Source organism: Plectropomus leopardus, chromosome 4 (genome assembly GCF_008729295.1).
Source record: "Plectropomus leopardus isolate mb chromosome 4, YSFRI_Pleo_2.0, whole genome shotgun sequence".
NCBI classification, from domain to species: domain Eukaryota; kingdom Metazoa; phylum Chordata; class Actinopteri; order Perciformes; family Serranidae; genus Plectropomus; species Plectropomus leopardus.
In genome coordinates this window covers 21,569,021-21,592,004 of record NC_056466.1, presented here as the reverse complement: position 1 = coordinate 21,592,004, position 22,984 = coordinate 21,569,021, and the positions used below count along the sequence as shown (strand labels likewise).

Genomic DNA, 22,984 nt, shown 5'->3' with positions numbered 1-22,984 from the left:
ATTTGTAACTGGTTTAACAATCATGATCATTTATTTGAATTTGTTGGAAGTTAAGGTACAGTACAGGTTTTGTTACACCTCAGCCTTTAGAAAAATGTTTGTTTGGTAAGCTGTGTGCACTGAATGTGTTGACTTCTGTTTACAGATTTAACAAAATCTTACCGTGTTTTTCTTCTTCTGCTTGCCTTTCATGTTGACTTGACAAATATATTACAGTGCACTGTGTGAGGAAGTAGCTAGCTGACCAAATGATTGTAGCATCAGTTTGTTTTCATTTAAAGTAGACTGTTTGTCAGTCTGTGTGTTTTTGTTTATGTTTGAATTTTAATGCAGAGGAAGAGTTGAAGAATCTAGAATTGAGTTTCTAAAGTCCGGTCCTTTAGAAACAGCAGTTGAAGTTAAGATTTCCAGATGGCTTTAATGCACTTTATTTTTGTTGATAGTGGAAGAGAAGTCTCTAGGTCCTACATGAACACACTTTTGATTGTTTCACACTGGAGATTTCTGCATTTGTGTATTTCATCTCTGTTTTGTCCAAGTATTTCCATTTACCAATCTGGATTTTGCAACATTTGAATGAAAATTTAATGACAGTTTGGGGTTTATTTGTTTATGTTGCCAGGCAACCGTCCATCAAATCTGATCAAACCACACCATTTATTATTCTAAGTTTTAAAAAAACAACCAAAGATGGGTTTTTTTCCGAAGTTAAATGAAAGTGAGAAAAAAAGTTAGCAAAAATGGAGCAAACCTACAGTGTTTTTATTGACTGGAACTGAACATAGTGGATATTAAACATATGAACTGTTTCCTCTTAAGCACACCTGATGGGTGGCTCCCATAGAAATAACGATAATGGAAAGGACCGTGTCGTGGTCATTTGACGTGTTTAAAAGAAAAAGAAAAGAAAATTGATTTTCGATTGTTTTTAGTTGTGTGGAAAACACTCACACTCACTATCTCCACCCTGGCCAATTCTCAAACTTATATTTTCTAATAAACGGTAAAATACAACTTAAAAATCCAAATCTCTCTCTTTCACATAAGATTAACTTTAGCTTAATTGCCTTTTTAATTCATAAAACACTACATTCATATGAGGCATAAAAACTTACCAAAACCATCTTAGTTAGTTTGTTATGTTAGTCATCTGATCTAATTCAGAGTTAGATGTGATCTGCACGCTGTTTCTCCCTGCGGTCTCTCTCTGCCTTTTAGCTGTCCATTGAGCTGTGACTCTTAATCGTTTTCCAAGGCATCTACAGTTTCAGTTTACTTGTTTCAATAAAGAAATAGGAACAAAGGAAACAGTGAAAAGTTATGAAAACTCATGTCCTTTTTTCTCCTGGCAGGAACCATCCATGGCGTGTGTTTGAAACAGTGAAGGTGGTGAACAAGGCTGTGAGGCTGCGCTCTCGCTGCCACTCCCCGGGTCTGCCAGGCTCCAGCCCTCCGTCCACTCGCTCCAGTTGCACTAGCACCCCACGAACCAGCTACTATGGCTCAGACAATGCCAGCCTTACTCTGGAGGACAAGTCCAGCTGCAATAACGCTCAAAAAGACGACAACAGGTTTGTCTGAGTGTGTGTTCGTGCACATGCTTGAACTTAAAATCCTTCTTGACTACAAGTTAGAATGTTTTTGCAGCATGAGTTTATGAGGATCCACCTACTTAATGGTCAGTAGGGTTAAAGCAACTGAAATTTTGTTACATCTGTCTGCACGGTGTTAGTGGGCCAAAGCGTCTGGGCCAGCCGGGCACACCAGGAGGCCAGGACCTTGAAGCCGCCCTGCGCAGCCTGTCAGCCCGCCAGCAGAACCACTCCTCTGAGCGGCCTTTCTTTGAGGTGGAGCGTGAGCGTAAACTTCATGCCTTGGCAGCAAACTGTGAGGAGGGAGAGGGCTCCAGTGGCTTCCTGACACCAAACGACAGCCTGGTCTCGAGCCCCGCAGCATCGACGGGCACCAACTACTCCAACGGCAGCTCACGGCACTCCTGTGGCTCCTCAGGAGGATCCAGGTCCTACCTGCCTGATCGCCTGCAGATCGTCAAACCTCTGGAAGGTAAAAGTTTAACCATGATACTGTGTTGTATTAATTGTTTTTGGAGATGATCACGGTTTATGTGGAATAGCGATGGAGCATAAGAATGTGTTGGAAAAAATCCAAACAAGACAGAGAGCTGATTGTTACACTGTGATGCTAATTAAATGCCACAGGTGCAAAGCGGTGCTCCTCTTAAATTTAAAACATTTTTTAAAGGAAGCAAGAAACAGTTTAATTACATGATCACAAAGTAAAACTCTTGTACCACGTTTTTCAAATACATGTAACACTGACAGCCAAGCAAATGTGGACGAAAACAATGAATGTAAACATAACTTGTTTGCGTAAGAAAAAACTCCACACTGACCCTTTAACCACTGAGGCAACATATTACAATATTACATACCAACACTCAATTTTCATATCAACATATGCCTTGTAAAGTCACAAACCTTTATGATTTGTGATTTTGATTCACATCTTTTGACATCTATTGACTGAATTTGGGTCAGTTGAAATTAGGTTTAAAAGTAAAAGTTTTCTTTTTTGTCGTGTCTGTATGTTAATTTTTTTCTTGTCCCAGACTTATGTATTTTTCGTAAGTATTTTTTATATTTCTTTTGGTTCAAAAATATTTTTGTGTCTGACTGCGAGCTGTCAGCTGATGTCACACATGTAGAAACTTCAAGTGGGATTTTTGTGACAGTGGATTGTACGACCGAATGCTGTTCAATCCTTTTTGTAGAGAAATGTATTTATATAATTACGGACCACATCATCCCTTCAGGTTTTCCATCATACTTTTACGTGTTGGCGTAGGTGGTATTCTTTGTGGTATTAAAAATGTGTTAAGTCTTGAATTGAACATATAAACCCTGCAGAAACCCTTTGTTCTCTTCTGAAATATAAGTAATTGCTAACTCCATGCTTCAGTGACTGACACATACAACAAAAGTTACCAACATCTTTCTCCATCCACCTCCTTCCTTTGACTTTATTTAGATTTATTATGTATTTATATACATCATGTGTCTTGCCTCATCCAGTTGTATAAAAACCATGTAACTGCATCGACTGCAACATTTTTCAAACTCTTGTCGTCAGGCTCGGTGACTCTGCACCAGTGGCAGCAGTTGGCCAAACCAAACCTGGGAGGCATCCTGCATCCACGTCCGGGCGTCCTGACTAAAGACTTCAGGGAACTTGAGGTCGACATACAGCACGTCTACAGTCTGAATGACCTGGAAGAGGATGAACCGGACCTGTCGCAGCTCTCTGGAGCACATGGCATGGGTAAGACGCGTGTAAAACACACTGTACTCATAATAAACAGTTATCATTTCTATTTGCTTTATTATACCCCTCTTAAAATCCATGTTTCCTAGCTTTCTCCTCCTCATTGTTTACATCCCATTAGTTGTGTAGTAATTCTGTGTAGTATTAGTCGTCAGCTTTATTGGCTCTTGTAGTTTCTCATTAGATGTCATTTTCTTCATGTGTAGTTTAATGCGCTTTTTGTCCCCCCATGACGTCGCAGTCTCTCCATCTGGTCCCAACCTCCCTCAGACCTCTCCCACTCATACCATTACCACCTGCCAAGTCCTCCAACCCTCCCTTCTCATCCCCTCCTTCTCCAATAGGTAAGAATACACTCACGGTACACAAGCAATGTATCAGTACCTTTGTGATTTTTTGGAGCATATTGTGTGTTTTTTCACAGCTGTAAAGTTCAGGCCATAATCCAAACTGAGTTTTTTTTTCTTACCCACAGTGCTGTGTATCTATCCGTATTGTTTTGGTGTGAATTGCCAAGTGTTTTTCTGATGAGAGGCTCGTTCTTGTGATAGCGCAAGTTGTAAACATTAATGACATTCTCCTTGGCTGAACTGTAACTTTAGCTGGCTCAGTGGTGCGAGGCGAGCTAGCAGTATATGCACGCGTCCTTCAACACTATGATACAGCTGGCGGCTGTAGCTCGGTAAAAAGAAAGTAGCTCCTAAATGAAACTGCTCACAACAAGGTCTGGACTATTTTGAGTAACCGGGTCATGATTTCTGGAAAGAGAAGTCTTTCAGATGTATTTTTTTTGGGGGGCGCTTTGAGTACCACAAGCCGAGTGCCGTCTCGTTCCACTGTAGTCAAGAAAAGGAAGATATCTTAATGGGTTATATCTCCAACACCAACACCGAAACAATCTTACCAGCATTACTGGTAAGAGGAAAGAAATGTATTTTGATAGAAGGTGAACGGTCCCTTTAAGTTTAAACTTGAACTTAATTTTGTATCACTGTGATGTACCTGAAATACCAGCTTTGAACAATTTATTCAATGTTCATTAATCCACATTTTTTTAAGGTGATATTTCCTGAGTTCCTGTCTAGCATGCTGCTTTTTCTCCCCTCAACTTCTGCTTTTTACCCCCACAGTGGAAGAAAACGTCTGTCGAGGCTCTTTCTCCAACTCTAAAAGTCGCCTACAGGGCAAAGTAAGAGTCGAGGTTCTCGAGGTTGCAAAGATGCTCAATGAATGCTGGATTTCAGTATTAAAGACAGAGGCAGAGTGTTGTGTTTTTGAACTGACTAAAACACAGAGTTCAATGATTTAAGAAGTCTCTCTATGAGGACATGGACTACAGTGTTGTGCTGTGACTGAGTTTAAATGATCCCAGCTAGTCTGTCACGCACTGTGTTTCTGTCACCTCTTACTAACACTGCTCTAACGTGTTTGTACTCCCCACATATCGCTGGCTTGTTATACAATGTTTTAACGTCTCTTTCCCTCTCTAGGTTTTCATTTCAGCAAACCACCAGATCCTGTATCATCTCTGCCGCCACACTAACATCATGTTTACCCATCTTACAGCAATGATAGACAGACACTAACGTCAAATGAAGTAGCTGAAACTTTTTATATTGTCTTTTTTTTCTTTTTTAATTATTATTTGTGTAAAAGCTTGCATGTTGCTGCATGTTAGTGCAACAAGAAACAGCCTATCCATTATATTTTATGGGTTGTTTTGATAACTGTTTTGTTTCTGTTGGCAGCCTTCACTCTTTCGGCCTGCCATCTTGTCGGAACTGTGAGCTCGTGAGCACTTCATCACTATCCCACCAGCAGCACTTTGGCCCGGGATGCCAGACCACTACCACCACAAATGTAACCAAATCATCACCAGGACTGCTGCAGCTGCTGCAAGAGCGTGGCATCTCAGCATCTCCTTATCCCCACCACCACCTGCACCACAGCCATAGCACAGCACCTTCACTCTCCACAGCAAAAGACAAAGGTGGGGGCTCGCCTTCGGACAAGGAGGATAGTGGGAACATTTTCAGTTTGAACTTGGTGGAGAAGCTTCAGGGTCTGGGGTTGCACCGGGTGGCAGCCTTGGGGATGACGGGCCGCAGAGGGAGAGAGAAGAAGTCAGTGATCCACTGAAAGTTTGATGAGGACTGTTCATCACTTCCTCCTCTCTCATTCACCGTAGTGACTTTGTATCCAGACATGTGATCTCCACTGGGCAGTTCAGGACCTCGCAGCTATGGTGTCTTGAAAACTAAAGCCACAGAATGTGCTAGAGCCATACTTTAAGTTGTCGGTAGTGTACAGTAATATTCTTTTCTATGCATGTGTGTACAGTAGTTGAGTGTGTGTGACATCTTCATCTCAGGAAAATTACCTGATTACCCAATCATCGTTCTGTTGACTGCAACCTGCAGAATTAGCTTCTTTTTACACAAAAAAGAAACATCGTGAAGATAAATTTTATACCATGTTTCATGATTGTAATCGTATACATTTTCCTCGCTGCTGGTTTTAAAAAAAAAACCCCATCATCACCCATTTTTAGTTTCCAAAGTGGAACATTACTTATGTGTATATAACAAAGTTGTCATTTGGGAAAGTAAAAAAAAACAAAAAAAAAAAACACTGCAGTTAATTATTGTTACTCAAAACCACAAAACAAACCAATGCTGTCAGCTCGTCAGTTTTTCTAGATCTGGCTATAAAAATGATGGAATGCAGATATTATGTGACTCGAGATGTTTTGATACTACTTTGTACTGGGTTATTTTGGTCAATACCTTAAATATATTGAGTACTGATACCCAGTCCTAATGCTGTCACACTGAAGAAGTTTCAAATGCACTAAAACACACTCTGGTTTTTCTGCTTACTAGCTGCTACATTTAGAAAAGCATGTTGTATATAAGATTGTCAAATGTACTGAATGAAACACTTGAGAAATTGATCCAAGAAGTGTTTGCGCTGACAGATGATGCACTGACTGAAGTAAAAAATGTTGATGATATTAACATCCTCCAGCTGTCTGCCCCACAGTTCACCACCTGCTTTCACGTAACACATGTTGATAGTGTCACCTGAAAGCTGTTGGGATTTCTGACCTCGTCGGCTTTATCCTCAGCCAAAACCTCACCAAAAATAAATCAGGTTTGCCACGCAGCATCAAAGACAGCTATCTTTAGAAGAAAATGTGTGCACTGCGTTGACCGAAAATCTTACTTGTACAAATTTTACTGCATTTCATGTCATCAGGAATTTTGAACTGTCTGGGATGTAAATGAAATCAAAACAATTTAGGGCATTCAAAGTGAGTTCCCCACAATGTTAGGGAAATCCTTATTTAAAGTCGTGTGGTCCTAATTATTTTAAGGGCATGTTTCTTTGAAATCTTTCTGAACAATTAACTGTAGCAAAAAAAGGCATAGGATACCGTGGATCAAAAAGGGAAGAAATCAAAAACACAGGTTGTAATGATTTGTGTTCGGACTTAAATCAACCAAACCACTGTTTCTTTGAACTACTGTTTGCTCTGTTCTGTGTTAGCATCACCGCTGTATATGTCAGTGTATCAATCGTACCACCTGTGAATAAAACTTTGCATTTCCGTCCAGTACAGTTTCTCACTTTTACCTCATGCCAGGGATAAAGACAGATTTGATGATTATGATAATTCTGCAAAACAGTTTTATTTACAAAGTTGAGAGTAAAACATTGACTTCATATAAAATGCAAACAAAAAGCAGTGAATCTGAGCTCTCAGGTTGTTGTTGGCATTGTCTCATTCTGCATCCCGGCGTCCAAAGTCCACCCAGCCCTGGTAGTCCCGATCCGACATGCACTCAGAGTTCATCATTTCTGTGAACAAACCATTCCTACGTGAACCACACACACACACAAGGGTTCAGTACACAGATCTGAGCGCTGGATCTCTGCCCACTCACTCACTCACCTAACAGAGGAAGCAAACAACAAGCACAGACTTCACTTTCACACCCAGACCCACAGCATACCTGAAATTGCTTGCATGATTTGTTTGGTCACAATCTCCCGCTCATCCTCAGATAGGTGCGCCCGTCTCACCACCCGAGCGGAGTGAGCCTGAGGTGCCAACTCCTGTCTGACAACCGAGCCTCTCACGTTTTCCCTCTTCGCAAGAAACTTCTGTAGCAGATTGGTCTCGTCGGACTCTCCAGCTGCACAGGATGCCAGGAGTGCAACCAACAGCGCACATAACACAATACCTTTTCCTGACATGTCTGTGTACAAGAAAAAACAGTTATGTCACGTAAAATATAGTGAACCTAAGTTTAAAGTTTAAAAAGTTTAAAACAAATAAAAGAAGTTACCTGTGAAGACTGTATGAAAGAAGTGCACAACAAAACGTGATGCTTCTGATGCTCACTGAGCACATCGGCTCTTTTTATACTGCATGTGAAGTGCGAGTGATATGGCCTAAAATCAAAGACAGATAACAGTGTTCACTGATTGATTGGTAGACGGATGCATTGGGTAGGATGTGCGTAAAGGAAGCAATGGATGACTACATCCTGAAATCCATTATTATGCTTCTCACTTACCTGGAAAAGTACCTTCTTTCTGAACTGCAGTAACAATAAAACCAGTAAATGGGTTTACATAAGAAATCCAATACTCCTTTGGAGGCTCTTTTGACCAGTGCAAAATATCAAATGTAACTGTGAACTGTGAAACTGATGTTTTCATCTGGCTTCTTCTTATCAGATTATAATATTAAAACTTTACAGCAGAAATAAACATGATGCAAAACAAAACAAAAAAACAACAGTTTTGGTCTATGTAGCTAATGTCAACATTCATAAACAACTGTGCAGGGATGCATTTTTATATACCTCACCTGTAAACATTTCAATAAGGCTTGAAGTTATGCATATTTAAGAGCATGGCTGCTTTGAGAGACAGGCTGTCGGTGGATACCATCCACAAAATGATAAAAATGATAATTTTATGAATGCAGGATCTCAGACACCCCAGCTGGTTTGCCCCCCCCCCCCCATTGTTGACTCCACTGCTGCAGCTTTGATGCGCCTAATTTTCCAACACTGTCTGGGCTGTAGACATCAGTTTTAATTTGAAGGAAGTGGAGCTGGATGATGAAAAACCTCATTTGAAAAAGACAAAACCAGTGTGTTTAATTTAATGCTTGGTTGGAGATGATTATGCCTTCACCATGTGAAGATGTGGCCTGGACTTTCCAGATGACGTAAACTCTACCCTTTTAGTGAAAATACAGAGTGTGGTTGACTTTAGCACTGTTTACATACTGTATAGATTTTCTACAAGTGGCTTTGTAATTATGTATTCAGTTGCCATTGACAACCACGGGTGGATTATGAGAGAGTGGGTCCAACAGCTATGCAAGAGGCCCCACCACCTCTCCATCATAGCAGGAAGACACACAGACTTTGTAATGGATTTGCATTGGGGTTTTTTTTGTAGTTGTTGTTTTGCTTGTCTTTGCAACTTTTTGTTGCTTTGTTTATCTGTGGTAATTATGTTTTTATTTTGAGTCTTAGGTAGTTTTGCATCATGTTGTAGTTGGTTGTGTCTCTGAGATTAGTAACTATTATAGCTATTGTAGCTAGTATGCTATACTTTTTTCAGACATGCTAAATTATGAAGTTTTTTCCACTTTGTATACTATGTTGTGTTTCTACAAGTTATAATGTGTCATTTTCAGGCATTTTTTGGACATGCTGAATTCTGAAGTTTTTCTTTAAGATTTTCTTTTTGGGATTTTCCTTTATTTCTTTTAGGACAGTTGTAGATTGACAGGAAATGTGGGAGAGAGAGGGGAAATGACACGCAGCAAAGGGCCACAGGCTGGAATTGAATCTGTGCTGCTGCAAAGGCCTCAGCATATGGGGCACACACTCTAGCAGGTGAGCTAGAGGCCGCCCCAAATTATGACGTTTTTGGCCTTTTTTTTCCCACTTTGCATACTATGACGTGTTACGTTTCCCCTTTAAACAAAACCTGAAGGTCAGGAGTCGCAGCTTGGGAATTTAACAACACACTGCACAAATCACAAAAAGGCTCAAAACAAAATGGTTCCTTGGTTTCTAAAAGGTGGCAGCAGAAGTTAAACTCTCTACAGCCTCCCACTGACTATCAAAATGATAGACTAACACAAGGATTGGACCCTAAGCCAAAGGTGAAGCGGGAGTCAATGGACGGGGAGGGAAACAAAGTGTATGAAAACTGGTCAGAGAAATAATCTCAAACACACTCAACTCAGACTCTCACTCAAAACAGAAAACACAGAAAGCCAACTGAAGGTGTTGACTCTCAGACACACACAACCAACTGAGCAGGGGAACTGCAGTCCCTTTATATAACCTCCCAGCTGACTGATTGCTGTCAGCTGAAGGAGAACATCTCAGGTGCACCCAATAGCTCCTGATGACCTGTTACCTAGATTTTGGGAAATGTGTTCACAAAAGGATCTTTGTGAATTTGTCCATAACATATGCATCTCTACATTTTTCGACATACTATACTATGGCGTTTTCTGCAATTTTTTGGACATGCTTAATTATGAAGCTTTGGGCCTTTTTACCCCCTTTGTAAACTATGATGTGTCTCTACAAGTAATAATATGTTGTTTTTCAGGCCTTTTTTGTGACCTGTCAAAATATGACATTTTTCAACATAATATACTATGGTGTTTTCTGCAATTTTTTCGGACATACTAAATTAGTTTTTTTTCCAAATTGTATACTATAAAGTGTCTCTACATGCTATAATATGTCATTTTTAACCATCTTTTGGACATGTGAAATTTTGACATTTTTACATAATATACAATAGTATGGCATTTTTGGCCTTATTTCGACATGCTATATGATGAAGTGTCTCTAATTTTGTTTTCAGACATTTTTTTGACATGTCAAGATTTTTCGACATACTATACTAAGTCGTCTGATAATCTTATATTTCCTACCAGACAGTGAAAGCATCACCTGTCAGCTTGACTTTCATCTAATTTAGCAATGACTGAGTGAGTATGTGCTACAGTTTTATACTTGCATAGGAGTGACAGCAACATAAAGGAAAGCTGCGAATGTACCTGCATTTGTTCACCTGTAGTGAATACGTCAGGATGTTCTCAGTAATGGGCGGCATTTCAGCAAACTAAATTCTGCACCTGAGACGTGAACTTGCCTGTTGTTAGAATAATTCTTGGAAACTATATTTGACCGCATGTCATTATTCCTAATAATCCTGAGGTGGAAAGATAATTGCAGGTCTCATTCTTGACATTTATGCTCTTAATACACTGATGCAACACACACACACCAGTGAAATCTGATAAAAAATCCCAAACACACCAGACTGTACACAGCTTGTTTCTTGTGACCTGTTGCCCAGGTTGGGTTGAAATGTGTACACACCCTCGTTATCAGGTTGGGCAGCAGCTGATGCCCATCACAGATTTTCTTTGTTTTCACACTTGGAGAATTCTTTAGAGCTGCAGGGCTTGTGAGGTTGGTAAAAGGTCTTTTAAAAGGGCCTTTTATTAAAACAACAGAAAACAACACAGTTAAGAAGAACCTGTTTGCAATGTTTAAAGAACAAATTACATCTTGGTTTCCCAGCCATTCTTTTTGGTTAGGTTAGTTTGATAATGACAGTGATGATGTTGCAAGTAAATTACACAGTACAAGTAGATTGAAAAGATAGTAGAAAGTGTGGATGTGATGAAAACAGGCATCATTATCAACCCATATGCCAGAATAAGATGCATGTTTCTGCAAACCATAGCTATATAACTTTTTTACATTATTATCTAGCTGATAAAATGAAACTTTCTGCTTCTTTATCTTTCAAGAACGCTTTGGCTAATGTGTGGTTAGATTTTGGGGAAAAAAAACAACAAAAACTACAACACTTGGTTATGGTTAGGAAAAGATCATGTTTTGGCTAAAATATCCCAGTTCTAGTGAAACTATCTCCGGTAGAAATGCGACGATGCCTCAGTAAAGTGCGACTCTTTTGGGGGCACTGACTAGAATTGCAGTGCTATCTCACAAAACAAGTGCTTTTCATGGCATTATTCCAGCTGGAAACACAGTGATATATTGGTAAAAAAAAACAAAAAAAAAACAAACAATCATGTTTAGTGGTAGTCTCCTGGATGGAAATGCAGTAATGTTTCTGTAAGAAAAACAGACACTTTTTTGACAATATCCTGGCTGAAAATGCAGTGATGACTGTAAAAAACAACCACTTTTCTTGACACTATCCTGGAGCTGGAAATGATGCAATGTCTCTTTAATAAAACACCTGTGTTTTGTGGCAATAACCTGGCTGGAAATGCACTGATGTCTTGGTGAAAAAAAAAAACATGTTTTGTGTCTCCTGCCTGAAAAACGCAGTGATGTTGTGGCTAAAACCAACTGCTGCACCTTTAAGTAAGGCTTTGATTTATTGCTGTAAGTTAAACTTTTCCACTTATTAGTGGAAGATTCTTTTATGCCTTTTTTCAGAAGTGACATAGTCTTAATTCATCTCAGCTGAAATGACTTTTTTCAAATACTAGAGGCAGTGTAGGAGTGTATGTTGTTATAAATACCAGAGAAGACAATCTGGCACAGTTGAAGTATAACTGGCATTTAAATGGAAAAAAAAAACAATTATCTTTGTGTCTCTGGTTATCAGTTACGCATCAAGCTGCCTAACTAGATGTTCAACCTGCCAACCACAGAGTGTCACTAATGCAACTGAACACACCTAAAAACACCCACATATGATCTGCATACCACACATTGTTGTGGCATGGGACCAGTCTGCATCCTTCTTTCACTCTCCTATAAAATGTCCCGTTGTCTCAGGCAGAGGCACTCCTCGGAGACTCTCCAGCTCTGTTCATCACCTGCAGGCCAGCTCACCTCCACCTCTCACCATGTCTCTCTCTCTTTCCCGCCAGAATGGCGCCAGCTTCAGCTCCCGCAGCATCCAAAGTCTGAGCAGTGGGGTGCCGATGGTAATGCTAAATTTGTTTTTTTTCCAAATTGTATACTATAACGCGTCTCTACATGCTATAATATGTCATTCTTAACCATCTTTTGAACATGTGAAATTTTGACATTTTTAAAATACAATAGTATGGCATTTTTTGCCTTGTGTCGACATGCTATATGATGAAGTGTCTCTACAAGCTGTATATTTTGTTTTCAGACATACGACATACTATACTAAGTCATCTGATAATCTTATAATATTTCCTACGAGACAGTGAAAGCATCACCTGTCAGCTTGACTTTCATCTAATTTTAGCAATGACTGAGTGATTATGTGCTACAGTTTTATACTTGAATAGAAGTGACAGCAACATAAAGGAAAGCTGCGAATGTACCTGCATTTGTTCACCTGTAGTGAATACGTCAGGATGTTCTCAGTAATGGGCGGCATTTCAGCAAACTAAATTCTGCACCTGAGACGTGAACTTGCCTGTTGTTAGAATAATTCTTGGAAACTATATTTGACCGCATGTCATTATTCCTAATAATCCTGAGGTGGAAAGATAATTGCAGGTCTCATTCTTGACATTTATGCTCTTAATACACTGATGCAACACACACACACCAGTGAAATCTGATAAAAAATCCCAAACACACCAGACTGTACACAGCTTGTTTCTTGTGACCTGTTGCCCAGGTTGGGTTGAAATGTGTACACACCCTCGTTATCAGGTTGGGCAGCAGCTGATGCCCATCACAGATTTTCTTTGTTTTCACACTTGGAGAATTCTTTAGAGCTGCAGGGCTTGTGAGGTTGGTAAAAGGTCTTTTAAAAGGGCCTTTTATTAAAACAACAGAAAACAACACAGTTAAGAAGAACCTGTTTGCAATGTTTAAAGAACAAAATTACATCTTGGTTTCCCAGCCATTCTTTTTGGTTAGGTTAGTTTGATAATGACAGTGATGATGTTGCAAGTAAAATTACACAGTACAAGTAGATTGAAAAGATAGTAGAAAGTGTGGATGTGATGAAAAAACAGGCATCATTATCAACCCATATGCCAGAATAAGATGCATGTTTCTGCAAACCATAGCTATATAACTTTTTTACATTATTATCTAGCTGATAAAATGAAACTTTCTGCTTCTTTATCTTTCAAGAACGCTTTGGCTAATGTGTGGTTAGATTTTGGGGAAAAAAAAAAACAACACTTGGTTATGGTTAGGAAAAGATCATGTTTTGGCTAAAATATCCCAGTTCTAGTGAAACTATCTCCGGTAGAAATGCGACGATGCCTCAGTAAAGTGCGACTCTTTTGGGGGGCACTGACTAGAATTGCAGTGCTATCTCACAAAACAAGTGTTTTTCATGGCATTATTCCAGCTGGAAACACAGTGATATATTGGTAAAAAAAAACAAAAAAAAAAAACAAACAATCATGTTTAGTGGTAGTCTCCTGGATGGAAATGCAGTAATGTTTCTGTAAGAAAAACAGACACTTTTTTGACAATATCCTGGCTGAAAATGCAGTGATGACTGTAAAAAAACAACCACTTTTCTTGACACTATCCTGGAGCTGGAAATGATGCAATGTCTCTTTAATAAAACACCTGTGTTTTGTGGCAATAACCTGGCTGGAAATGCACTGATGTCTTGGTGAAAAAAAAAAAAATGTTTTGTGTCTCCTGCCTGAAAAACGCAGTGATGTTGTGGCTAAAACCAACTGCTGCACCTTTAAGTAAGGCTTTGATTTATTGCTGTAAGTTAAACTTTTCCACTTATTAGTGGAAGATTCTTTTATGCCTTTTTTCAGAAGTGACATAGTCTTAATTCATCTCAGCTGAAATGACTTTTTTCAAATACTAGAGGCAGTGTAGGAGTGTATGTTGTTATAAATACCAGAGAAGACAATCTGGCACAGTTGAAGTATAACTGGCATTTAAATGGAAAAAAAAAACAATTATCTTTGTGTCTCTGGTTATCAGTTACGCATCAAGCTGCCTAACTAGATGTTCAACCTGCCAACCACAGAGTGTCACTAATGCAACTGAACACACCTAAAAACACCCACATATGATCTGCATACCACACATTGTTGTGGCATGGGACCAGTCTGCATCCTTCTTTCACTCTCCTATAAAATGTCCCGTTGTCTCAGGCAGAGGCACTCCTCGGAGACTCTCCAGCTCTGTTCATCACCTGCAGGCCAGCTCACCTCCACCTCTCACCATGTCTCTCTCTCTTTTTCCCGCCAGAATGGCGCCAGCTTCAGCTCCCGCAGCATCCAAAGTCTGAGCAGTGGGGTGCCGATGGTAATGCTAAATTTGTTTTTTTTCCAAATTGTATACTATAACGCGTCTCTACATGCTATAATATGTCATTCTTAACCATCTTTTGAACATGTGAAATTTTGACATTTTTAAAATACAATAGTATGGCATTTTTTAGCCTTGTGTCGACATGCTATATGATGAAGTGTCTCTACAAGCTGTATATTTTGTTTTCAGACATACGACATACTATACTAAGTCATCTGATAATCTTATAATATTTCCTACGAGACAGTGAAAGCATCACCTGTCAGCTTGACTTTCATCTAATTTAGCAATGACTGAGTGATTATGTGCTACAGTTTTATACTTGAATAGAAGTGACAGCAACATAAAGGAAAGCTGCGAATGTACCTGCATTTGTTCACCTGTAGTGAATACGTCAGGATGTTCTCAGTAATGGGCGGCATTTCAGCAAACTAAATTCTGCACCTGAGACGTGAACTTGCCTGTTGTTAGAATAATTCTTGGAAACTATATTTGACCGCATGTCATTATTCCTAATAATCCTGAGGTGGAAAGATAATTGCAGGTCTCATTCTTGACATTTATGCTCTTAATACACTGATGCAACACACACACACCAGTGAAATCTGATAAAAAATCCCAAACACACCAGACTGTACACAGCTTGTTTCTTGTGACCTGTTGCCCAGGTTGGGTTGAAATGTGTACACACCCTCGTTATCAGGTTGGGCAGCAGCTGATGCCCATCACAGATTTTCTTTGTTTTCACACTTGGAGAATTCTTTAGAGCTGCAGGGCTTGTGAGGTTGGTAAAAGGTCTTTTAAAAGGGCCTTTTATTAAAACAACAGAAAACAACACAGTTAAGAAGAACCTGTTTGCAATGTTTAAAGAACAAATTACATCTTGGTTTCCCAGCCATTCTTTTTGGTTAGGTTAGTTTGATAATGACAGTGATGATGTTGTGAAGTAAATTACACAGTACAAGTAGATTGAAAAGATAGTAGAAAGTGTGGATGTGATGAAAACAGGCATCATTATCAACCCATATGCCAGAATAAGATGCATGTTTCTGCAAACCATAGCTATATAACTTTTTTACATTATTATCTAGCTGATAAAATGAAACTTTCTGCTTCTTTATCTTTCAAGAACGCTTTGGCTAATGTGTGGTTAGATTTTGGGGAAAAAAAAACAACAACACTTGGTTTTGGTTAGGGAAAAGATCATGTTTTGGCTAAAATATCCCAGTTCTAGTGAAACTATCTCCGGTAGAAATGCGACGATGCCTCAGTAAAGTGCGACTCTTTTGGGGGCACTGACTAGAATTGCAGTGCTATCTCACAAAACAAGTGCTTTTCATGGCATTATTCCAGCTGGAAACACAGTGATATATTGGTAAAAAAAACCAAAAAAAAAAAACAAACAATCATGTTTCGTGGTAGTCTCCTGGATGGAAATGCAGTAATGTTTCTGTAAGAAAAACAGACACTTTTTTGACAATATCCTGGCTGAAAATGCAGTGATGACTGTAAAAAAAACCACTTTTCTTGACACTATCCTGGAGCTGGAAATGATGCAATGTCTCTTTAATAAAACACCTGTGTTTTGTGGCAATAACCTGGCTGGAAATGCACTGATGTCTTGGTGAAAAAAAAAAAATGTTTTGTGTCTCCTGCCTGAAAAACGCAGTGATGTTGTGGCTAAAACCAAACTGCTGCACCTTTAAGTAAGGCTTTGATTTATTGCTGTAAGTTAAACTTTTCCACTTATTAGTGGAAGATTCTTTTATGCCTTTTTTCAGAAGTGACATAGTCTTAATTCATCTCAGCTGAAATGACTTATTTCAAATACTAGAGGCAGTGTAGGAGTGTATGTTGTTATAAATACCAGAGAAGACAATCTGGCACAGTTGAAGTATAACTGGCATTTAAATGGAAAAAAAAAACAATTATCTTTGTGTCTCTGGTTATCAGTTACCCATCAAGCTGCCTAACTAGATGTTCAACCTGCCAACCACAGAGTGTCACTAATGCAACTGAATACACCTAAAAACACCCACATATGATCTGCATACCACACATTGTTGTGGCATGGGACCAGTCTGCATCCTTCTGTCACTCTCCTATAAAATGTCCCGTTGTCTCAGGCAGAGGCACTCCTCGGAGACTCTCCAGCTCTGTTCATCACCTGCAGGCCAGCTCACCTCCACCTCTCACCATGTCTCTCTCTCTTTCCCGCCAGAATGGCGCCAGCTTCAGCTCCCGCAGCGTCCGAAGTCTGAGCAGTGGGGTGCCGATGGTAGGAAGTGGTCACACCCTCACTTCCAGTGGCGGGACCATCCAGAGCTACGCGCCCAGCATGCACGGGGGCGCGGGAGGTTTCGGGACCAGGGTCTCCCGGTCCTTCTCCACTGGGTTGCTGACCCCGTTTAGCGAGTCTGCAGTCATCAGCAATGAGAAGGTGACCATGCAGGACCTCAATGACCGCCTGGCCTCCTACCTGGAGAAGGTAATGATTATGATGATGAAATATACCTACAAAATGCTGCACCATCCCTACTGGGGTAATAGATTTTTTTTAAATCTGCAACAAAGTAATTGATTTTAGTGTGCTTGAATCTCTTAAAACCTGAGCAAATTTGTTTGATTTCCTTGAAAAAGATGAAGGCAATGAACATCTCAACAAGGCATGAAAAAAATACATTTGTAATAAATAATAAATACATTTGCTTATAAAAAAAGTGTAAAAATGTGTTTATTCTGTATATGTTTTATTATTTTGTAATATAATTTTAAATGTAAGGTTGTTGTAATTATAACTATAGTTTTGTCTAATTCACTAATAATCCTCCCCTCTTTTTTAAGCTATTTTTAGGTAGTTTTCTTGTCAGAAATTTCTTGCAGTTTGTGGGACATTTCTTGCCCATTTGGTCATTTTGCATTTCCCCCAGTGTTTCTGACAGAAATTAAACTACTATGCTCAGGATTTAAAGGGTCAAAGAGCTTGTGAAAAGCGTCTAAACGCCAAAAAACAGTAAAAGAAATTTGCCTCCAAAAATCACCCTTGTGATATGAACCTGAACTAAATTCTGGCTGTGCATGCAGGTGCGCTCCCTGGAGGCCGCCAACAGGAAGCTGGAGCTGCAGATCAGAGAGTATTATGAGAAGAGAGGTCCTACTGCTTCCCAAGACTTCACTCACTACTACGCTATCATCGCTGATCTCCGAGATCAGGTACCACTTACATTTTACACATCATGACACATTAAAAAAATATCACTGAAAAAAATATTCTACAAAACAATAAGCGGGAGACACAGTGAGCAGTAGTGCCCCCAGATTTTCTGGCCAGATGGGGCCACTGGCAACCCCGTCCCCCACACACTGACATACAAACAATAGGTTACCAAAGCAGAACACCGAACATTTATGCGCATGCTTAGGGATGTATAATAACTTGTAATTTAATCATCTACAGTTGCTTTCAATCAAAACCCAACATACAAAAGTGAGTTTTTTGAAATATCATGTTTTGGGTGTCCGCTGCTGTGTAAAAATGACACATGACACATAAATGTAAACGATGAATTAATCCAGTGTGACAAATATATATATGAAATAAAGTCAATTTCTTTTTGTCCTCATTTAGATCAAGATGAAACATTTAGAGAATCGACGCATCATCCTGAAGGTTGACAATGCTCAACTGGCTGCAGACGACTTTAAAATAAAGTAGGTTGCTTCATGCTAAAATCCACATGCATTCTCCAGTCATTTCATTGGATAATACATCAGTCAGATTTGAAGAATGTTTTGAAACTGTACTCTGTAATTTTCTTTTAAAAAGTCTGAAAAAAATGGTTTACATTATGTGGGTGGAATTACATTTACATTATAGACTGAAGGTGCCGATGACTGTTCACTCATTTAATATAATTTTAACTATACCTGGCTTCCCTCTGTAGGTATGAGACGGAGTTGAACATGCATACGATGGTGCAAGCCGACGTGTTGCGTCTCCGAGGGGTCCGGGACAGCCTGACTATTGCCATCAGTGATCTGGAAGTGCAGATAGAAGGCTTGAAAGAGGAGCTTGTGTACATCAAGAGAAACCATGAGGAGGTGAGACACATTCAGAATTTTTCTCTGTTGTAGTGTTGAAAACAAAATTTGTAAAAAAAAATAAAACAAAACAAAAAACAACAACAATAGAATAAAAAAGAACATGAAGAAGACACTGACTGGTGTTAAAAGCTGTATGATCTGTTTTTATGTTCAATGGCGCCATCTGCTGGTGATGGGCCACCATGATATCACACACCTGTAGAGGGGCAGGGGATTTTTTTTTTTTTTTAAATAAAGTGTCCATGTTGCAGGAGCTGCAGCAGCTGAGGATCCAGCAGACTGGCACGGTTAATGTAGAGGTGGACAGTGCAGAGTCTGTTGATCTGACATTGGTCCTGCAGGAGATGAGGGAGCAGTATGAAGCTCTGGTGCTGAGGAACAAGCAGGAGCTCGAGAAATGGTTCCAAGCCAAGGTGAGACAGGGGCCTGAAACGATTTTGCAAAGATATGGCATGTCAGGGGATTTTATTTTATTTTTTTGTGTTTGTGTGTGTGTGTGTGTGTGTGTGTGTGTGTGTGTGTGTGAGAAAAGGTGGCTCTTCTTGAGACGAAAATCAAGACATGTTCAGTAGAGGTGACAACCTCCTACACAGAGCTGTCAGAGCTGAAGAGAACCTACCAGAGTTTGGAGATCAGTCGACAAAGTGTCATCACAGAGGTAAAACTGGGAGAGTGCAAAAACAAACACATTTTACTGTGCAGGGTTAGCTGATTGTATTCAGATTAAAGGGTAGGTTACCAGCTTTTCAGTCTGTCTTAAAACAGCACTCACATGTCCTTATGTACTTTGAGTAAATGTAGAGTTTCTGCTCGTCAAATGCACACAGTCTCTTTTCAAAGTGTTACATTTCCCGAGGAGGCTCAGGGAATGAAGGGAGTAGCAAAAAAAGTGAAGCAGAAGCGAGGGGAAACTGGTGTATAAACAAAAGTTATTTTTTGCAAAAAACAAAGGGAAAAAACAGGAAGTAAAAGTGTACAAGAAGTACTGGAAAATCTTACAAAAAATTGCTTTATTATAGCAAAGAAAGTGACAATTAATTAGATGACTAAAACAATAAATACACACAAGGTTCACGAGCCTCCCTCCAAATGGGCGTAAAGATCACTGATCCAGTGGACTGCAACTTTAATTTCTTCAGTCTGCACAGTCAGCACACAACATTCATGCTGCCACGCTGCAACACTGGCCCTAACATTTCACTTCTTCAGTCTTTATATACTCCATGTTCCTAATGAGCAGATTAAGCACAGGTGTGCTCAATCCATCTCTGCATGGTGGGGAGGAGGGTAGGGTGGCACTTGGAAAAGCACTCAGAGACACACGCAAAAAACACAGGGAATGGGCTTGATAAAGGGCACACCCACCTTTCACCCATAACAAAAGTAAACAGATCGTAGTTAAATAACTTTGTTATTAGGGATACCTCCTTTGGCTTAGAAAAAACATAGTAGCTTGGGTTAAAATAAGCATGTTTGTGAACAGTGGTTTTCTTGGTGAAAGTCCAGAGCTTGTTTGATCCTCTACGCGGCCATTCTCTTTATACAACAGCAGCTGCTCAGTGTCGGAAAATGAAACTGCCCGGTGTGTCTCAAACTCCGGCAAAGGGGTGCCAGTTGTGTTACTATCTGACGCCAAGGACCATTTATCAAGGCTGGTATTTTACAAGTTGGGAGTGAGACTGGATTTTTCCTAATGCATTGTGATGGGGACAATATCCACAATCCCTGTTCTGCGCAAAACTATTTTCCAAAGTTTATCTAAAGTTAATAAAACGCTTCAGCAGCCAGGGTTGGTGATGCTTCATAGCAAGCAAAAAGTCTTAAGGCTGGGTATCTGTTGATTCCAAAAAAATTGAACCAATTCCCGTTGTGGCAAGCTTTTTTTCTGATCACACTCCCGTCTGTCCCGTAGATTCAGTGCCTGCAGCAAAGCGTGGACGAAACAAAAAGTCGATTCAACCTCCAGCTCAGCCAGCTGCAGAGGACCATCGACATGCTGCAGGAAGAGCTGAAGCAGCTGATTCTCTCTCTGGAGCAGCAGCAAACTGAGTATGACATGCTGCTGGACATCAAGATGAGGCTGGAATTGGAGATTGCTGAGTACCGGAGGCTGCTGGATGGAGAGACGCGGGAGAAAGGACTGTAAGATCCACATAACTTTTTCATTTTTCTAATGACATTTTTTATGACATTTTAATATATGACTTTTTAGTGACGTTTTAATGACATGCATTCTATGACTTTTTAAAGCAAAATATGAAAAAGAAAAAAGGTTTTAAACAATGTTCCCTCTTTCCATTTAGAGCCGTGGTCATCAGCAAGGTTGTGGAAGTGGAAGGTAAGAATCCCAGTCAGTCAAGAAACCAATTTTCTGATCTTGTAACAATATGATATAATTAGACTCATTGCACTGTGGTCTCATGATGCATTATATTTGTTCTCTACCGCTGCAGAGCAAAAACCCCACATTGAGCGGAGGGTGAAGACCATTGTGGAGGAGATTGTTGATGGGCAGGTGGTGTCCTCCACTGTTGATACCCAGGTGGAAGACATTCAGTGATACCTAAAACTTACAGTTTAATGATGATTTGGCACATAAATGTTGCAATACTTGCTTAATGAATCATTCCCCAGAGTCAGCTGTTCACTTCTAATTTCAAGTTCGCTATATGATAGTTTCTAATGAATTTAAAACTATTTTCAAAAAGAACTTTTGTGTTTTAAGGAGGTTTAAAGAGCTTTTCTTTTGATTTTAATATGGTAAAGGTTGCAGCAGGTGATGCTTTTTCCTTGACGGATGTTAATTTTGGTAGGTGTCGGACAAAAACAGAATTAAAAAGCCAGACAGCACAGATAACAATGTGTATTCCTAAACCTAAAATGTGTTTTACAACTCAGAAAGTTTGATTAGAGTTTGTGCCTGCATTATCATCTGCAAATTTGTACAATTTTTGGACATGACACGAGTCGTAAAAAGGTCGCGATTCAAGCCATCTTCAGGTCATGCAAAACTACTGTTAAAAACTTGATACCTTTTTTGTTGTCTGAGGTCAAGGTCAGTGTCTCCTGTGTTTCCCCTGAGCAGAAACTCTGCTGTAAAATCACAATTCACCAAAATAAAGCAAAATCTGTCATTGACTGTTTAGTTCTGAAATGTTACTCATCGCCACCAGGTGTCACGTTTGTGTTTCTCTCTAACAGTAAAGTCTACAACTTAAGTGGACTGCATAATCTCATTTTGCTTAAGAGGAAATAGATTGTTGCTACAGCAAAAGACCTTTAGAAACATAATTATTTTAACTTAGTCACAGGACAGTGAAGACTAGTCCATAAAATACACAAAGTCAAGGCACAATATTGATCTCATGTTGTGCACTGTAGGAAAAATAATCAAGTGACAATGAATTTCACAAAAACAGACAGTTAAGAAGAACATTGTACTCTTAATATAGAGAGTAGATTGTATAAGTGTAGCTTTGGTTTTGGTGAGGTTTACAGATCATCTTAGTCAAAAAGGGCCTCTTTATTTGGGTGGGGTTGATTCAAACAGACACCACTAGTGATTCACCTTTAGTGAATCACTAAGTTTATCCGTTAGTCAGAATGACTCAGCATTAAAAACTCCCTTCCTTTCACTGCTTTCATGCAGCACTTTGTTAAGACATTGATGCTATCCATCAGCAGTGTTATTAAATTTAATTAGTAGCCCTCATGATCATGTTTCAGCAGCTTTGTGCAGCAGAGCACGTTCAAGTTTTGGCAAAGAGGACCGGATTCATTTCACTTACTGTCTCAATCCAACAATTAAAATTATTCTAGATGATTACAGGAAAAAATAAATACTAAAAAAATGTGCACCATTACTGCATTACTGCATCGTTGCAATTCACGCCTAACAGACAGTCAGAGAGTCCCGTTTAAAATGAAATCCTTACTTTAAATTCGCCCTCCTGGTGCAAAGCTTTAAGCCTAAATAAAACGTTTTCCTAAAAGGTGAGCAAATTCCCCACAGATGTGCTTTTTTGTTGCACTAACTCTGAGGATATCGGATTAGCAGAAAAAGAGAACACAGGTTTTCCCTCTGCTGACTGGAATTATCATTATTATTACCAAAATATAAGAAATTGGGGGTTTAATTTTGTGCACATGGGCTCCTTGTTCAGTTCAGTTAACGTGTAGTCACGGATGAAAAATTAAATGGGCCCACTGGGCAC

At 39.6% G+C, this 22,984-nt stretch overlaps 3 protein-coding genes across 3 annotated transcripts in view; 2 read left to right on the top strand and 1 right to left on the bottom strand.

Moving 5' to 3' along the window:
* The window catches only part of hap1 (huntingtin associated protein 1), a 43,150-nt gene extending 36,192 nt beyond the window's left edge, over positions 1-6,958 (top strand). The window contains exons 12-16 of the mRNA XM_042484483.1: positions 1,353-1,571; positions 1,733-2,064; positions 3,151-3,339; positions 3,584-3,686; positions 5,091-6,958. Coding sequence (XP_042340417.1) covers positions 1,353-1,571; positions 1,733-2,064; positions 3,151-3,339; positions 3,584-3,686; positions 5,091-5,481 — 1,234 coding nt within the window. The 3' untranslated portion in view covers positions 5,482-6,958. The remainder of the gene's footprint in view (positions 1-1,352; positions 1,572-1,732; positions 2,065-3,150; positions 3,340-3,583; positions 3,687-5,090) is intronic.
* On the bottom strand, positions 6,835-7,602 carry LOC121942144 (gastrin/cholecystokinin-like peptide). Its single transcript, XM_042485270.1, has 2 exons — positions 7,359-7,602; positions 6,835-7,203 (listed from the first exon to the last, which is right to left on the bottom strand). Exons 1-2 carry the CDS (start codon positions 7,600-7,602, stop codon positions 7,127-7,129), a joined length of 321 nt encoding a protein of 106 aa, XP_042341204.1. The 3' UTR covers positions 6,835-7,126.
* Positions 7,603-12,010: 4,408 nt separating this feature from the next.
* Positions 12,011-21,908, top strand: LOC121942033 (keratin, type I cytoskeletal 19-like). The gene is made up of 11 exons (XM_042485106.1): positions 12,011-12,370; positions 14,604-14,660; positions 16,888-17,154; positions 17,751-17,879; positions 18,295-18,377; positions 18,611-18,767; positions 19,022-19,183; positions 19,303-19,428; positions 20,683-20,912; positions 21,074-21,108; positions 21,224-21,908. Exons 1-11 carry the CDS (start codon positions 12,134-12,136, stop codon positions 21,328-21,330), a joined length of 1,590 nt encoding a protein of 529 aa, XP_042341040.1. The 5' UTR covers positions 12,011-12,133; the 3' UTR covers positions 21,331-21,908.
* Positions 21,909-22,984: the final 1,076 nt, after the last annotated feature.

Coding starts and splice junctions, on each gene's coding strand:
- LOC121942033 (XM_042485106.1), top strand. CDS start 12,134: ATGATCTGCATACCACACATTGTTGTGGCATGGGACCAGTCTGCATCC. Junction 18,378..18,610: donor GCAGACGACTTTAAAATAAA/GTAGGTTGCTTC, acceptor TTCCCTCTGTAG/GTATGAGACGGAGTTGAACA. Junction 18,768..19,021: donor TCAAGAGAAACCATGAGGAG/GTGAGACACATT, acceptor TCCATGTTGCAG/GAGCTGCAGCAGCTGAGGAT.
- LOC121942144 (XM_042485270.1), bottom strand. CDS start 7,602: ATGTCAGGAAAAGGTATTGTGTTATGTGCGCTGTTGGTTGCACTCCTG. Junction 7,204..7,358: donor AATCATGCAAGCAATTTCAG/GTATGCTGTGGG, acceptor GTTTGTTCACAG/AAATGATGAACTCTGAGTGC.